Below are 18,341 nucleotides of genomic sequence, written 5' to 3' on the forward strand. Positions count from 1 at the left end.
GTGCTGCAGGTAATTGCACATATCACTGCGGCTGGCAATTTTCTTTGACCGACGATAGAAAAAGCCGCTAATTAGAAAAAGCTATATATTTCTTGCATCTAAATTATTCTTGGAACGGACAATGGTGTCCTACCCTACGATTCGAAGTGTCACTTACAAAGCGGCGTTGCCGCATCACACCTTGCACAGATGTGGTGAGCCAAAGTGAGCCGGGAATGCTGATGGCTTGATCCACGCCGTCTTCCCGCTCGCCCAGTGTTGTGCTCGCGTGAAGGGGGGGGGGGGGGGGGAGGGGGTGACAAGTGAGTGCGCGTCTCCTCTTGTAGCCTGGCCGTGGCTGCACATGGCGCGGCTGAGCACAGCGGCGCGCGCCCTATTTTGGAGGTAATCTGCGGCGAGTGAGAAGTGTAGGCGTGCCGACATGGCTGGCACCTTCATGTTTTCTGTCTTCTCGCGCGCGTACTGTTGGAGGTCGCTTAATCTCAAGTTTCGGAGACGCATTGAAGCGAGAGGCCGCACATCCCGGTGGAGCTTCAATTTTAAGGTAGCTGGCTGTTGTAGTGTAGCCCACCTCCCCTTTCTTCAGCAGTTACGAATACAAACAACGAGGAAATATCGACACCAAAGCCATGCGATGCCATCAGTAGGCAAAACACAACACGTGTCACTGAACTTGACTCCGGCAGTGTACGGTTCTTTAATTGGAAGACACACTTCTGCTAACATCAAGAGTGGCTTTGAGAACTTTTAACAGCATCCGAAGACTTGAATCTCCGCGAATGCTACATGAGCGCAGCACACTACAAGTTTTGTTCACTCACGTAGTTGTCTGCTCACTATCCTTGTCGTTGTCGATGTTCTCACGGTCTGTTCTAGCGTTTGCTATCGCGTTCGGCGCTAGTAACGCGAAATTACGTTACGAGATCTGCCACCAGTGACACATCTATTGCATGGGGATTCTGAGAGAATCCTTTAGGTATGACCATCATATCAGGAGCAACATCGTCACAAGTTGTTACATCAGATGCCACACTCAACTTTGTTTCCTTCAAAGCTTAAACTGTAGACAATCGCAGTAGGAAGTCGTGTACAAAATAAGCTACGACAGTTTGTTGCATTGCGCAGAGCAAGAAAAAAAAGTTGTTTATTCCGTTTGTATATATTACAAGTGGGTCTGTATGCTCAAAACATCCAAGCACATCAAAATGGCACTGAATACGCAGTGTTCGTATAATACAAGAGTGTATAATGGCAATATATTCGCGCGTTATATCACAGTCCATCACACACGCCGACGATTCATTGTCAAGTAGACCACAGGACGAAATTCTTGCCGACACCTTGATCTTTGTTCCACGATAGACAGACAGCTGAATGACCAGAATGAATTCGCAACGCCGAGTCGTACATAAGATTTATATCGTGTTTGCTTGTGCAGCTGCCATGTAATTGTCATGGCAAACGAAAGGTGTCAGCCTCAGTTTGCTCAGCCACAATCAGCTGAGCAAAGTGTTTCTCAGAATCAACGCAGCTTCTGCGCCGACAAATGCGACATACACGTAAGTGTGTCCAGTCATTTACAAGTCGCAAGCGTCACCGCAAAAGCTTTGCTGCAGTTATTTGGAATTTTACACAATAACAGCGGAGCTGAAGTATGTTCAACAAGGGAAGCAAGGTCAATATTTTCCCTCGAACATAAACAGAAAGAATCCACGACAGTGGTGTCCGAAAACCCCAAGCGCGTAGGCAGTGCTTGTAATGAGAGACAATAAATGTGAACAAAATAAATGCTAATACCTTATACTGTGTGAATTTCACACGAACGGTAACAAATTTTATTGATAGTGCCATAATTCGCACACCGTATAGGTCAAGCTTATGTAAAAAGCTAGGGCTAACAATCACTGCATGCGTCTGCGTGTTTTGAAGGCTGAATGTGAAAGTCGCACCAGCGTTATTCAGAGCCGCTAATAAGACGGCTCTTTGTGCATAATTTCGCACATACTTTGGCTTAAGTGCCCGTTGTAGTGACGCGCGGTAACATGGCAGTAGAAGCACCATTGTTTTCTCGGTGTATCTCGAGGCGCTTCTGCGCCTTGGTGCCTTGTATCCTGAAACGTTGTTAAACAAAAGAAAAAAAACGTCGCCTGGAATATGTTTCGCGTTTCCGCAGTTTTACATGGTGCATAGCGTCAAGCAATGTTCGAACATACGCATTTGCTTGGAAACTAAATCTTATGGGTGGACATTCACCAAGAACGGACAATTTGTGCAAGCGACTTAGATTTTTAATGGAGGCTGATAAATACATGGAATAGCTCTTTCAGAAACTCTACTTCAGTACCGTGTCTGCGTTAAAGTTGCCTTCAAGCTATTGTATGCCATAATTTCACGTAAATATAATTGCAATAAATCGCAGAAGTTAACTTACAAGCACTAATGTTTCTGTTAAAATGGTCGTTACTTTTCTGAAGAACCACTGAGAAAGAAAGCAAATATCGAGAAGGCACTGCTAGTTCTACTTTTACAAATTGTTTTTCCAAGACGTTCATTGCGAGTTGCCACAGACTGACTTTCTCCCCAAAGTAAATCATTTTTAGGCTCACTAAGTGAGCGCAAACCTCAAGACTTAAGTGGTATGCTACATTCCCAATCACGCTTATGCAATGACATGGAGTGAGAAGCGGCGTCAACACATGCACTCTGCATTCTTCAACCATAAAACTTCGGAGTTTACCCGGAATTGGCACTTATTTGGTGCTTATGTGTCAAAAGCCAGGTTGTCACTTCGAACACAGTCTTTCGGACATTTCATCGGCACGGTTTCTCTTTGCTTCAAGGTTCCTCCATAAAAGTAACCTGGTTTTTTTATGAACTTCTGCTGGACTTACAAAAAAAATGGCGTTTTTCATGTGCCATGACCTGGATGCAAGAAAGTATATGCCGTTTTAAATGTCCAGAAATTTAGCGCATACATTTCATCCGGGAGTACCCACACTAAGAGGCCTTGTGGCCAAGAAATCTGTTTCTTCTTTTTCTTCTTTCTGGGGTTTTACGTGCCAAAACCAGTTCTGATTATGAGGCACGCCGTAGCGGAGGGCTCCGGATTAATTTTGACCACCTGGAAATCTGTTTCAGCAACTGAACTTTCATAAGTACGTGTCAAAATAACTGTACCAGGCAAACTACAAAAAATATTGCCATAACAAATGTTAACGAACGCACATAAACCAGAATGTCACAACTGTCAGTGCCTGCATCTGCTGAAAAGGGGGGAAAATGCCTCCGGACACATGGTGAACTGCGCATGTTAGCTGCGACTGTAGCGCTCAGTGACTGGGTACTCCTGTGGCAAATGGGGCGCACTGAACACAAATGGGGTATGTAGTGCGGAGGCCTGTATGAAGTAGGCCGTATCTACAAATGAGAATTTTGGGCACACCAAAACAATTTCGAGGCTTATTTAAGGTAATCCAAACGTATTCGAGTAGAACGTCATGGAAGGTATCGCGAGACGGTGCAATTGGGCTGAAGCTTCAGTAGATCAGTTGACAATCTCGTGCGTTTTTTTCTCGTTTGGCAGTTCAAAAGAGTGTCGGAATTTCCTTTCAACTGGCCCTAACGGGTGTCCGCATACCAAGCTATAAATACGACAATCGCAACAGAAACGAAACATGTTGACAAGTAAATAAAACACGACTGTTGAAAAATACAAATAAATGCAGGTCAATAAAAACTACCATGTTATCTAGAACTGATGTAAAACGTCTAACAGGACGTTAGGAATGAGCGAGATGCTGGCATTAGACGGAAGTATCTGCAGACAACGCAGTGTCAGAGACGGACATCAGTACCGAAGCTTCGGGAGATAACGTTGCGTGTCGCAATGGGGCCCACGAGAGAGTTTGGGCTTGGGAAGCGTCGGCGTTTCGCTTCTTGCTGGACAGTCTTACTAATTTATAATTACAGTTGTCATTACGAAGCATTACCGAAGGAGGCGGAGAAGCGATGGCATTTTCTGGGGAAAAAACGACGATCGTTTCATGTGTTGGTTTCGAACGGCTTTCTTGATATCCTGCTAACCATAACGATTAGTTAACGTTAGGCAATTGTCTTTTGAACTTGACAACTGAAGTGCGTGAGTTTACTGAATTTCACTGAGCAGGTGTCTGGTTACCGTCCACACGTACTCTATGATTATGCTAGGCGTAACGTATAGGCAAAATTTTCACCACTAATTCGCTTTTATGCTTCTACACAGATTGGGATGAGCATGCGAGAAAATTCACTTATCCGAGGTCGAACGGCGTTCCCATTCTACTCTTGATTTAATTGTGCGCACTACTTGCAAGAGAGACGTTATGCGACCTCGAGTTTTAGCCCATATCGTTGAAACCTTCTGACGACCCTTTTATTGGTCTTACCGTACAATTAAACCCTTGCGCCAGAGCACACTCCAGCTGTTTCTGTCTGTTTGAAAATCTATTCACTACGGTACGCCGCGTTTTTGATGACAGAGCGTGCTGAAATCACCTGCGTCATTACTTTGTCGAGAAGACGATGTAGCTACAATGCGTCACATAAAGCGGGGCGGCGTGACGTGAATTCCATGTGACGTGTTAAGCCATCATGGGTAATGAAGAGCATCCTGCTGCCGAGAGTTCTAATGAAAATTTCTTCACGAAAAAAACTTTGTACAAGTTTCCTTCGAGAGCACTCCTGTGCAACTTTGACTGTTATTATTTGAAAACATTGACACAAGCGGCCATTTAGTGCTGCAATATGAACACGATGAAATTTCATATCAATGCTGCAAAGGTTGAGAACTCATTTCATAGCAAGCAGCTCTATCATGTGGCTACAGGTCAGTGAATACCATCCCCGTCGTGTCGTTAAAAACCATACACGATCTTGACAGCCTGGTTTGCTTATGTTGTTGGAGATCGTCTAACGCCACATAATACTTGTGCAAAACCAGCCAGAAATACCGACTTAAAGGCCGTGCAGTTCACTCAAAATCTTTTGGACCGACTTGCTTCGTGCGCTGCTTTTAATGCGACAACAACCTGCAGCGCATTCTGACAATACAATACGCGCAAGTGCATGGGACATATGCACGAAGCGTTTGTCTTGTGAAATCCATTTACTATAGACCGTTTCATGAATTATGGTCAATCATGACAAGAACGAGACGACATGCAATGCATCGGCCTATGAACAGTGAGTGCCACGTAAGGCAAGCTTCTTATAGTGTGGCTGCTAGCCACGGCAAATGTCCGAATTATTCACTGCATTGTCAAGGTCATCCATACACTAATTCTTTACAAAACAAGGACGATGGATTGTGTTACATGCAAGCACAAATAAATAAGAGCTTTCGTCATCTTTAGTTATGAATGCGTATGTGATCCCAATGTAATGAGCGCACACTTTGCACGCAGGCCTATATATACATCGATGTGGCTTCTTTGCATGGAATGGTGCTAGAGCCCTTGCTCTGAAAGAGAGACAGAGAGAAAAAGATAGACGTCAGAAAAAAGAACCTACTGAATATTAGGCGACAGAATACTTGATAAAAAATCATGGGAGACGAGCAGGTTACTTTCTTTCAAATCCACGCAGTTTCGGCGATTTTTTCAGTAAGTGTAGACATAGGTTGCTTTAGAGGTATCCTCTGGATGGCTTAGCAAAGCTAAGAAGATGGCTGTCAGAAGGATGACGCAACTCCGTTTTTTTTTCAATTATACACACCTGCTCATTTTAGTTGGCTTTATAGGCAAGTAGGACACGCATTTCGTTGCCAATAAAACTAGCTTTATGTAACACTAAATAAGAACGCACTAATGTCTTCGTTCACATCGACCGAGACACACGGTGTATGTGCAAAAAGTGAATGATGCACTGTCTACACTCTAATGTCAGAACTCAAATTCTCATTTTATAATGGAGAACTAAAGAAAGCGTCCGCCGTAAGGGCTTACAAAGCATAATGGTCACCCCCTGAGTTTAAAGTAATTACAGAACTAAATCACGTACGTAGAAACGCAGAGCATTGCATAATGCTGATTGTATAAGAAAGCTTCTTTTTCATGGCTAAGTATCTTGCCTTGGTCTCTAGAAATGTGAGACTTCCACTCGCGTCTTCAGAACGAATGATGATCGCTACCTGCAAAATTATTCGCATAAAACCGATTCTCGCAGCGCCTGATAGGCAGCTAAATGACCGTTCTTACCGACATTTAGAAGGCTGGGCAGCGTTAAAGCCTCGTCTGTGCCTATTTTCCTAGGCTTATTTTTAACATCTTGTTTTTGTAGTAAAATTTCGAGGGTGGTGCACACGATAGCCGTTCGAGCTACGTTTGGAATAAAGAACAAAGCTATTGCCAGTACTATATACCGTAACTACGTACTGCGCACATAAAACACGATACGTATTCTAGTTACGTAAGATGTTGCAGCTGCGGGTTTAGAGAAGGAGCCACGAAGCCACGAAAAAACGTTCGGCCGAAAGACAATCGCATTTTCCACATGCCAAAGTTTTTTCATGAGCAGTAAGTCACCAAGGTGAAGATGAAATCAAGCATTGCGGACTGATTAAGGGCATAGGCGACAACGTTCTCAGAGAGTGCTATGGGAAACGTGTGCCGCTCAGTATGATAATGCTTAAATCTCTGTAGCAAGCTGTGTCTAGACCAAAAAAAAAAGAAGCCAAGGAGTGTATCTAAAATTTGCATGCAGCAGAGTATTTCTTCATACCCATCTACTATCTTTCGTTAACATGGCAATAAAAAGTAGCATTGATATGGCGCTTAAAACAAGTCTACCACGTCGGGCGACTTTTGCTAAAATGCGAAATCAACCGCCTTACCTGTGCAACGAGGTATCCGGTGGCTGTGGCGAACGTCGTCACATCAGGTGTGCCCAATAATACGAAAATGTGTGCAGTCAGTGCTCCTCTGTTTCAGTGGTAGCGCTGCTCATGACAGGAGACCCTTCAGCACCACTCACTGCCGGTGGGTCCTCGACAGGTTTTTCGGCATCTTCGACTTTGGGCTCTTCCGGCGCAAGCAAGGCGCGGCATTCCTGCCTCGACCCGAGCTCACAGCAGGAGCTCCTCGCCCTGAACTCGATGAACACTTCATCATTCTCCGAGTTCGAGTCCGAGCGGTCGGCGTCGCTGCCATCATGAGGAATGGGTTCGAGCTGGCTCCACTCCTGGAAGCTGCCTTCCTGGTTGTGGATGCGCGTGTCACTCTTCGAGCACGGTAAGCTCTCAGAGGACTTGGGCCTTAGGTGGCTCTGGCTGCTCACCTTCAGCTTGCGCTCCTTGGTCTCCAACTTGCCCTTCGGGCTGTGACTAGACAGCGAACGCAGGAACTGGGGCAAGTTCTTGAGCGACATCTTCTTGAGGGAGTTGTCGGACACGACTTTGCGGCCCGTCTGGTAGTATCCCGGAGCGGTCTTGCGCCCCTGGTTGCTGATGTCGTCCACGCTTATGTGCATTTTCTTTTTGCCGTGTGCCCGTTTCTTCTTTCGGGGCTCCTCGGAGACCGAAGACAGTTGTTGTAGCTGCTGCTGCTGTTCCGGCGAGTCGCACGACGCTTTCGAGGTACCCGGTTGAACAACGCCGCTAGGGCCGGACTCGCTCTGCAGCGACGTGTTCGTCGTGTCGTCCTTGACAGAGTTACGCGGCTCCGACTGATCGGTGGAGAGCACGACGTGCTCCTCCTTGGACAGCTCACTGCTGTCCTCGTGGCTGGTTTCGGCAAGCCGGTTGTAGAAGCAGTTGAACTTTTCCTCGAACTCCTTGCTCTTGAAAGGCAGCGAGGCCTCTTTCCGGCAGCAAGCGGGACACAGGTTATCGCTCCTCCGTCGTTGCGCGTACGGCGGCGAGCGGGGCGGTGGCGCGGCACCGGCCCTAGCCGAGTCGTCCACGGCCAGCTGCCGGCAGAGCTGTGGCTTGTCGCGCGTCGAGGCCCTCAGAAGCCGACCGGGTTCAGCGCCGGCCGCCCTAGTCACGGGCGGACCACGCGCCGTCCCGTCGCTACTGACAGACGACCGCGACATGCGCACGGTGGAGGTCGAAGAGTCCGGCCTGCTGCAGGACAGGCTCGAGTCCTGGGATGGCTTGCGGCCAACCACGGCCCAGGAGGCGCCTCCGCGGCCGCCCAGCAGCCGCAGCGGGATGCTGCCTTGACGCCAGCTGTCCGAGCGCGACGAGAAGTTCTCGCTCGAAATGCTGGACGCACGCTGTCCACCGCGTTCCATGGTGCGCTGGATTCGTGCCAGCGCGTAGTTGTATCCGTCGACGTCCGTCTGAAGGGCGTCGGGGTCCCGGCAGAGGAGGTAGCGAAGCGCGAACGCCTTCCAGCCACTGGGCGCTGCCCGTGTCGTTCCCTTGGCCAGACCACATTGGCACGGCGGTCCGGGCGCCTGCTGGTCCGTGAGCCGCTCGCCCGCTGAGTTGGTGCCCAATAGGGTGTGCCGGTTCGAGAAGTTGGAGCTGTGGCGGCAGCGGCCGATGCCCCGCGTGACACGAGACTCCTCGATGCGCTTGCAGATGAGGACGCAGTCGCGTTTGAACTGCTTCGTGAATATGGCGTAGAGGAATGGGTTAGCGCAGCTGTTGAGAGGAAGCACGAAGATAGTGAACACCTTGGCCTCCTCGAGTGAGACAAGCTGCAGCCCTGCCACCGCAGTGAGCGAGAAGAACGCTATGGGCGCCCAGCAGAGGAAGTCGGTGAAAACAAGTAGCGCCATGCGCTTGGCGATCCGAGAGTCATTGGAGTTCCACGCCTGTGAGCCTCGGATGGCGCAGTACATCTTCAGGTAGCAACCCATGAGAATGAGGAAGGCGACGCCGTTGATGAGTATGAGGAAGACGACGTAAGCCAAAGACGTGGCCGAATCCTCTGTTTCGAACGGCAAGCACACAGCGAACTTCCGGTAGTCACTCACGCCCACCAATGGAAGCACCGCCATGACCAGCGCGAAGATCCAGCCGCAGCCCATTATGTACCCTGCGTGCTTGAGCGATAAGCGCTTGTTGAGGTGCATGGCATGCGTAATGGCGTAGTTTCGTTCCATTGTGATCACAGACAGCGTGTACACGGAAAGCTCTGAGCTGAGCACGCCGAGGAATCCGGCCGTTTGGCAGCCAGGAGACATCTGCCAGCCAATGCCGTATACCTGCACACATTCGAATTGAAGGGGATTATGAACACAGCAAGATAACCAATACACAATAAAAGAAGAACAGCAAAAGCAAGCGAACAAGACAAAAATGTTTTAAGTTATAAGAGAGAAAATGGAAAGTTTCCAATGTGCACGCCTCCTTCTAAGCACATAATGTAATTTGGAAAGTGTAAAAGCAGTATGAACGCGCTATCCGCTGGTTAAGGTTAGCCTATAACGTTCAACATGCGTATGACTGTTTACAAAAGCTTTGCCTACCTCATCCATGCCTGGAAGAAGGCACGCTATATGGCCGTTACCTGTTCTAACGTGTCACATAGGAGAATCAAGAGCGCGTGCAGCCAACCAATCAAGAAATCAATACGATCAGAACAGACACGCTACAATGCGTTCAAGGAATTAACTTTTTTTGGGCGCTATAGGTCGACAATAACGTTTCTCCTGCCAAACTAAACACAAACCCGCATATACATTCAGAAAACTCTGATTGACGTCTGAGTCAGGATCGAGTATGACAACTAGCGATGCTGACGTGCCGCGAAACTTTGGTTTTCCAGCATATTTGCGTACAAGCATCGCAATACACCGAAAATGAAACCACTATCTCGCGCGCGACAACCAATGCCCAAAAGTTGCCGTAAGCAGTATGCTCACCCGGAACTCGCCAAGGGTAGAGGCGTCGACGACGGCCAGGAACCCCAAGTAGATGCCCATGAAGAAGTCGGCGAGCGCCAGGTTGCACACAAGGAACCGCGGCACGTCCATCTTGGAGCGGCCGAGCGAGAGCACGATCACGACGAGACCATTGCCAAGCATGGCGAGCAGGAATACGACCCAGACGCCGCAGCGCAACGTCCACCAGCCGAACAGGTCCTCGCATGGCATGAATGGGGCTGCGAGAACAGACGGCAGGAAGATTTATATTACAATAGCGCATGAGGTCTTACATATGTTAAACGCATTAACTTTGCGGGACCTTAGTCATGTAAATGCCCAACGTATCTTTTACGCTACGCTGAGTTTGATATCACCAAATTCTTATATAAGCACTAAACACTGGATGAATATCCTACGGTGGTGGTTTTTATACGCTGGAGCGAGTTTTCCCATCAGAGCAGGGAGTAGAAGAGGGGTGGCGTAATTTTATTCGATTCCCTGGGCATACGGCTAGGAAACAAAAAATTAGCGCAGAGTGCACTAAGTTGTGCAAAGCTGGAGAAACAGCGGAGCTGGTGATCACCTAGCTTCTTCCAGTTTCGCTAGGCTCGGCTGAGTTTTGCTAGGCTAAGTTTTGCTGGTGGTTCAGTCACTTACGCTCGCTTTCGCGGGCTCGGGCAATCAGGATCCTCGACCCTTCGTTGCTGTTTAGCAGCAGCGGCTTTGGTGCGATACTCCGGATTAGCATGCAATCGCCGCATTCATTCTCCGCTGGCGGTACGACGCGCTTCCAGCTGAGCGGCTTCTTCTTCGAGAGTCTTGAACTTCTTCGGCCGTCCCATGTTATATTTAATCAGTGCGAAGTCTACGAGAGTTTTGTGTGTCGCCGTCGCGGCGACATGATCTTAATAATCAGTGTGACGTCATGACCAAGCTTGACAAAGTGTTGTCATGACTAAGCAAAGCAAGAATTGCAGCGCGAAGCAATGACATGGATGGGCGAAGCTGGGTAAGTGATTGCTAGGCGGCCACATTGACGGAGCGGGTCTGCTGGGACGCGGTGTCAGTGTTGCAAGCTGCGCTATGCAACGCGCAGTGACGTCATCGCTAGCGCGGCGGCGGAGGAGCGTTGCCGGAGATAGGAGACGCGAGGCGTAGCTGTGGCAGGTGGTTGCTAGGCAACGCACAGCGGCGTCTTCGCTAGGCGAATTTTTGGGAACGCTACGCGGGGAAACGAAAAGCTTAAAAAGCTACGCAGTTAATAGGATAAAGCCTACGTCAAGCCGTGGTGGTAAAATCGGCGGCGGCGGCGGTAAACAGCCAATGTGCCGAGAACCAATTCGATAAATCAACCGCGTGTATTGTAGGGAAGCTCGGTGGAAAAACGTAACCTGCGGTTTTTCGCGCCATATCGTGAAGACAACCGTTTTTTGTTGTTGTTGTTGTTACACTGCTATTCCTGAATATTCGTATAATGGGACGAAACAGGCGTGCAGTGTTTTCTTGGTACGTCACATGACGCTTGCGCGTAGCGCCACACCGCTGACTGAAACCCTGTCACCGACCACATGACAACAGCATCTACCCATCTAGTATGAAGTACTACAAAACAGTGCGAGTTAACTAAACAGTTGTGCGGTGCGTGGATCCAAGGGTTACATGAGGTGCATCTTTAGTGCACAAGGTTGCTTATACAAAAATGACACGAAGCAGCGAAATCACCTACTTGGTAGTGGAATGCACTGCACGGGGTACTGGAATTCCTCGTCGCTTGTATAGAGGGCTTTGTAGTCCTCCAAGTATTCGCCGTAGTACTGGGCCAGGTTGTCAGGAATGATGTAGTCCTGGCCGAAGACCTTGATTAGTTGGTGAGTAAACTCTTGGAACTTTGACGTGATGTTATCTGCGAATAGTCGAAAGAAATACTACGTTATCTTAGAGAATATCCTCACATACAAAAAGACGCAGTTCGCGTGAAAGGCGAAGCATCGATGGCGATAGCAAATTAGTAGACAAGTATACGAAGTAAGGATATTCGTTTGATCGGCCATGTAAACTTGTAAACATTCGACTACTAATTCAATTAACAAGCATGGTGTCACGCGCGCACAGGCAAATATGAACACTTCTCACTCGACGACCACGGAAATTGGCTGTCAAAACGCTGGAGTGAGGAAGCGCGCAGCAACAGCGAGCGAATTGACCTTCGTACTGCTTCTCTTCCACGCGAACTAAGCGGTGAAAACACAGCGCAAACGAGGCTATCAGCAGTCGGAGCACTCTGCCCCCAACGCAGATCGCTTTCAAGATAGGGCCCGCGCGGCCGCGTCATACGCAGCAGCAGCCGGAGTAGAACGATGACGCTCCTCTACCCCCGGTGCCTTGCGCGCGACGGAAGATAGCGGGTGAAGGTGAGTCAACGATAGCGGCTGAATCTCGCGCGAGCGAGATTCAGCCGCTATCGTCGACTTACCCTCACACGCTTCCACTGGCACATACAGCACACGGCATACGGCGACGATGTTATTGCCCTTGGACTTTGTACGGAACATCACGGCGACGGCGTCACCGAAGACGACAGAAATGCCCCTGAAGCGTCCATATAATTTCTATCGCAATAATCAAGTATTAGGGCCAAAAAACGTCTCGTGCTACGCAATCCAATGCGAAAGCGTTCGTTGTGCCGAAGAAAACAAACGCAATTCTAAGTCCCGTAACTACCTACAACGCGGGAGAGGGTCGCACATTCCCGGTCTGCCTACAGAGAGGAAGTACGTTGGTGTCACTTTCCGCCATTTGCCTTCGATGCAACGGATATCAACGCTGTCACGACACTGCTAGAAGCAGTATCGTAAGCGGTTAAGTGGTTAAGTCAGTAAAAGGTGATCAATTTCATTTATGCCGAAAGCGAAGGCTGCACGGTTCTTGCCGTGAAAAATCAGCGGCAAATAATTGAGGGAACGAAGTGGTCATTGGGCAAGAGATGAAATCAGATGGTACAAACCAGTGAGGGTGCATGCTATGAAAATTCTGCCTCCTTTGGGACTTACGTTGTCCAGCAGCAATAAATTGCCTTTTGTGTCGCGTGAATTTCCTTTTCTTTTCTTTTTTTTTTACGCTGCGCTCCCGGTATTTTTCGTGTCATTGACGCCATACGCGTATCATCATGACATAGCGTTTCTGACAGGAAAGTAGCGAGCACAGAGAGCTACAAAAGATACTGTGCGCAAATCTCATGACGGTGACTATTGGTGGACAACATAGGCCTCGCAGTGAGCAATAATTTAATTCTTGAGTGTAGTTCACAATCCATGCCTTGGTGTGCACTGGTGACTGAGAGTGCACTGCGGTAACTGCGGAAGCACACGAGAGACTAGACAATAATGTGCAGCAAGAAGCATCTTACTAAAGTCCGTAGCATGCAAGCAGAAAGCGCACAGCACAGTTCTTTCAAAGTAATATCATAGTGGAACGCATATTGCTATTTATCCATCAGCCAATACCACGCAGGACAGAAAGTGTTGTGCATCAATGAAGGACCACGCGCCCGCCGCACAGCAGTGCAGACATACACCGAAAGGAAGGAGGTAGGGTGAATGGCATTCGGCTGATCATTGTTGCCGACTCTCATGCATATCTGAGTTCGAGGGTATTTTGTGCAAGTTGCTTGCGCAAATTTCTAGGGAAGTCGATCAAACCGTCCGCTCAATAATGTAAACCTGCGGCTAAGCACCATTTTTTTTTTCAATTTCAAATAGAAAGTTTTCTTTGCAGCCGTCTATGCCAGACGCACTCTGGTAAAAGGGCGTACCATCAGCACTTTCGGTGCGACATATTCGCGGTTACGCGCGGTTCTGACGTTTCTAATCTTATGCAGCAGACGTTTAGCAGAAATTGAAGCGCTTTGTGGTATTTCCTTTTCCTAGCCTCTTGTACTCTTGAGCTGCAATGTAACGATTTCGTGATCGGTGCGCCCAGAAGCATGCCACGGTCAGCGTTCTCGCCGCGATGGAGCTGCCTTTAATACAACAGGAGGAGTCGACTATGATATTCGCACCTGGAAAGACGTCCAATGCGGAGGCATTGCTGAGGCTGGTCCACTTGTCCATGTCGATGTCGTCCTTCTTGAGCCATAGCACGGCGTCCTTGGCAACGGGTGCGTCGGGCGTCCCACTACCCACCGACTGCAGGTAAGCGCAGCAGTGGTACGAGTAGGAGAGGTACAGCTTCTGGATGCGCGGAAACGCCTCCGGGGGCGGAAAGCTGCGCAGGTGGCGGTTTCCCGACGTCACGAGGCGATGCAAGCCGCGCAAGCCGCGGTATGGCATCGCCGGGAACGCGTTGTCCCCCAAGTTCCTGGACCAGGGTAAGGAGTCGGTGAGAAACTAGACATACGCCATTCAACTGAGAAGCGCCAAAGAAGCAGGAGTCCGCGCTTGACTGAAGCGAGAGCTGAAGCAAGAGCTGAACTATGATATAAAATTTTTAGTATTTCGAGATGCGGAATAGAAATAACGCGAATCACGGAACTTAAGCAAAGGACCTCGGAATTTTCAACAACTGTCTAGTATTTCGTAAGAATGGCCAAAGTCGACGTACAGTATTTCTCGTGTGGAGATTCCCTTTTACGGCCGAGAGCGTCCGCGTTCCGTGAGCGGCAGACGTTACTCACGCAATGTTGAAGGGTGCTTTATGTAGAGCATTAGTAGAGTCTGTGTGCTACTACAATTTTACAAATGTTAGTAACGACCATATGAAGCTTCACATGATTGTTACGTTACGCATATTCATAACGAGGACTACAAGTTTAATACCACGGGCTTCACTCACAGTATCCCTTGTAAGTTTTCAGGCATACCGAACAGTGTACTACACACTAATATGCGCTCGATATGAGCACTAAGCTGATTTTGTTATGAAACTGAATCATGACATGTGAACACAGTTTACGTATGGAAGCTACAGCATTTGACCCGCGATCTTTAACTACACTATCCGCAACACTAAAGGTCTGATATCGCACTAGCGTGTAATCAGCAATGTGTCAAATGTGCCACTTTCATTGCATTCCCTTCAGCTCCGAAACCACGTGGTTTGAACTTCGTCAGTGTTTTGTAGGCAAAGCTGGTTTAATTCGCCTATGCCAGCCCGGGAGTAGTTTATTTTACGACAGCAGACGGCGGCCTAATCAGCACCCTCCAAAACCAATAGCCCAACGGCGAAGTCATAGACCTGCACTGATGCAGGGAGCTGTAGTGCAAACAGGGCCAATAAACGATGCCCCCAAACAAAGTAGGACACGAAACATACGATAAGTCTGCCCACTTCACATCTGACGCCAAACACAGATCCCAATGCATTTCTGGCAGCGTTGCTGACTACGACAACGACGTACTTCCATACTTTTGTTGACGTTACAGTGCCACGCACAGCATGTAAGAGGGCGAGTAAGCTGTAGGACACTGCCGGCTATTTGGGTGACATGACATGTGACTATGACACGTTTATGTCTTGGGCGACACTAAAGTACAGATACAATAAAAAAAACGTGTTGTGGTCGAGACTAATGCCACATAAGCGAAATTTGCGCAGTAATACTTGTCCAAATAAATGCAGGCAACACCCCGCTGTAAGATTTTGCATACCTACATAGTACACTTTAAACGGGTACCGGTTTATTCAATTTTCCCGCCTGTTATACGAATATCCTGATACATGAGGCGCGACGCCAGAAGAAGCAAGTGGTTGTTAGCCAAGAATTCTTCGATGTGAGCACAGCAAGTTGTTGTACAAACGAGCTGATTTTTTTTTTTCGAACACTAACGCTCCTTTGAATGTGAACAACTATATTCCTATTTGTTATAGCCCTCACAGGTCTCATACTTACAGATCTTGAAGTTTCGCGGTGGGAACAAATGAGTCCGGATGAATTTCCCTGATGCCATTTTTCTGCAGTGCCCTGTAAGAGAACAGATGATAAGAGAAAGACGTCGGCTCATAGGATCTTCACGCTGTCTACTGAGATAATAGCTGATTGCCAGCAGGGAATGTTTGGCGAATACCTGAACACATTCTAGTCAAGAAACGAATAGTGGGTGGAGACTATGCCAATTATTCATGGCACAGCCCGCAGCGTTATGGTCTTAGTGTCAAAAAGATGCTTCAGTAATTTCTTCCACACAAGAGCACAGAAATAGTAAAAGATTGTTCTAAACCCTTCTCCCGAGAATCACCTGCAAGCAATTACCTGCAGGTTTTTTTTTTCTTTTTTTTCCCAGCCATCAAGGTTATCCTGATGGTTTGTGACTGAGAAAGTCATGCAAGGAGAAAAAGAATCAGCTCGTTACTCACAGCACTTGCAGAGATGCGAGCCCGTGGAAGGCAGTGTCCCCTATGCGGCGGATGAGGTTGTTGCCAAGGTTAAGATCGCGAAGCTTCTTGAGCGACAGGAATGGCGAGCCATCCAGGGATTCGATGCGGTTGTACGTCAGGTCCCTTAGAAACCGACAGGGAAAAAGACAAAATGATTGTGTGACTGGGTGTTTCGACAAAAAAAAAGGAGATAATGTCTCAGGTGTAGTGATGGGCACCTATATGTAATTATGGTAAAGAAACGCAGAAACGAAAGAGAAGAAGCATATTTTTCACGTTATTTCAGATTTTATTTGTTTTGATTTGGCAAAAAAGACGAACCACAAAACGTGACAAACAAGCCACGGCTGTGTGCAGAAAGAGGACTTGTTCTGATTTCGCACGTGGCAGCGACGTCGAAAGGTTTGTCAGGACGTAGAGATGTGCACGGTATTCACACCACGAAATCATTAGCTTTACACTTAACCATACCCCTTAAACCCCTGGTGCCACTGCTGCTACACGAATGCTATCGTTGTTGCCTTGGGTCTTTGCATGTTTACCAAGCCTTGTTCTAGCATTAAGGTGTGTTGTGTCTATCACTACAGATGATCCAAGGGCTGAAGATAATGCTCAGAATTCGGCCGGTAAGGGTGGAAATAGGTTTTAAAAAGGCCCGGAATTTGTAAGCAGATAACGGATGGTAGTTGTCAATTTAATGACCAGACTTACAGGATGAGTAGCTCCGAGCAGTCGGTCAAATTAGGAACCTGCCTGAGATGATTGGACATGAGGTAGCTGCAACGAGATTGAAAGACAGAGCAGGAATGAAACAAAGATTGAGCCAGTTTCCACGTATTGTCACTTCAATATACTAAGAACAATTTAGGTATGTGGAGATAAGTAATCATTCTACGTTCAGAACAATGTTCAGAAGAAGGAGGTCTGCATTTACTACTAGTTACATCGTGCACACAGCATCAAAGAGCGTAACGTGCGAAGTCTAGTATAATAGTGAATAGCCCTAGTAAAGTGGTGACATTGATCACATAAGACGACATTATTGACTTGCACACGGTACGTTATAAATACTCTTATGAGCGTGAAATTATTTACAACAAAGATACTGCTAATCATGATGTTAGGCGATAGTTTTATTGTTGTGCATTAATCCGATGTGAAAAGCGGAATGCAAAACAAACTGACGCCATGATCCTCCCATGTATGATTAAAAAGCACTACCGATATGAATGGGAAAATACGCTGCGCGTTGTAAGTTTAATTTCTCTCCTCGAGAACAGACCTCAAGAAAAACAATGACGCTTCGTATATTCCTATATAGGACTACATCCCACGATACGTTTTGAAAGAAATATATCGAGTATATTCAATACAGTCGGTTATCGCTGCACTAAGTGTAACCAATCGTAACTCCGCACGATAAACAGATACCATAGTTCTGTAAACTACATCTGTTAGAGGATCTGAAACGGGATAATGCAATATCCTAGCGGTTCTATGCAATGCAATGCAATGCAATAGGCTATGCAATGCCCTAGCGGTTCCCACTAGAGTTACTGTATAGGCTACGGGAGTCAAGAGTATCGCCACTGTTTTCCGCGCAGCACTCGCACCGCATCCAGCGATTCTAACACCGCTATTCGCCGAGAGTCATCACATGGTCAAAACGGGCTCCAGTGCGCTGCGGAGAAGCCAACACTTCACACGCGACGCCAACACTCCGCAGGAACCCGCCCACAAAACACGATTGACAGCGGCATCGTTATTATTCTCGTTGCTTCTTCCTCGATGCTGCTCGACGAAAACTAAGTGTTCGCAGTTCTTTTTTTTTTTCTCGGTCAGATTGCGTAGTCACTTGACAGTGACTACGCAATCTGACCGAGAAAAAAAAATTAGCCAAATGTCACTCAACCCTTGAGACCAACCACGAACCACCCAGTGACCCGAGTTGGCCGGAAAACGGCTAGATACATTATTAGATCATGCTAGATCGGCTAGATCATGCTAATACATAAGTATTAGCATGAAGTATGCTAATACTAATCGAATTTAAATAGGTCAGGTAAATCCGTACAGCCGTTGTCGAGAAAAACATTTCTTCGTTCCCATGTATAAAG

At 47.6% G+C, this 18,341-nt stretch overlaps 1 protein-coding gene across 3 annotated transcripts in view; it reads right to left on the reverse strand.

The window, feature by feature from the left end:
* Positions 1-1,108: 1,108 nt before the first annotated feature.
* Positions 1,109-18,341, reverse strand: part of LOC119450391 (leucine-rich repeat-containing G-protein coupled receptor 5-like) — a 151,313-nt gene continuing 134,080 nt past the window's right edge. For all 3 annotated transcript variants that reach the window (XM_049665846.1, XM_049665847.1, XM_037713826.2), the window contains 8 exons: positions 16,936-17,001; positions 16,204-16,347; positions 15,740-15,811; positions 13,910-14,208; positions 11,579-11,755; positions 9,850-10,088; positions 6,869-9,189; positions 1,109-5,497 (listed from right to left, as the gene is read on the reverse strand). In XM_049665846.1, coding sequence (XP_049521803.1) covers positions 6,946-9,189; positions 9,850-10,088; positions 11,579-11,755; positions 13,910-14,208; positions 15,740-15,811; positions 16,204-16,347; positions 16,936-17,001 — 3,241 coding nt within the window. In that variant the 3' untranslated portion in view covers positions 1,109-5,497; positions 6,869-6,945. The remainder of the gene's footprint in view (positions 5,498-6,868; positions 9,190-9,849; positions 10,089-11,578; positions 11,756-13,909; positions 14,209-15,739; positions 15,812-16,203; positions 16,348-16,935; positions 17,002-18,341) is intronic.

This window comes from Dermacentor silvarum, chromosome 4 (genome assembly GCF_013339745.2).
Source record: "Dermacentor silvarum isolate Dsil-2018 chromosome 4, BIME_Dsil_1.4, whole genome shotgun sequence".
Taxonomy (NCBI): domain Eukaryota; kingdom Metazoa; phylum Arthropoda; class Arachnida; order Ixodida; family Ixodidae; genus Dermacentor; species Dermacentor silvarum.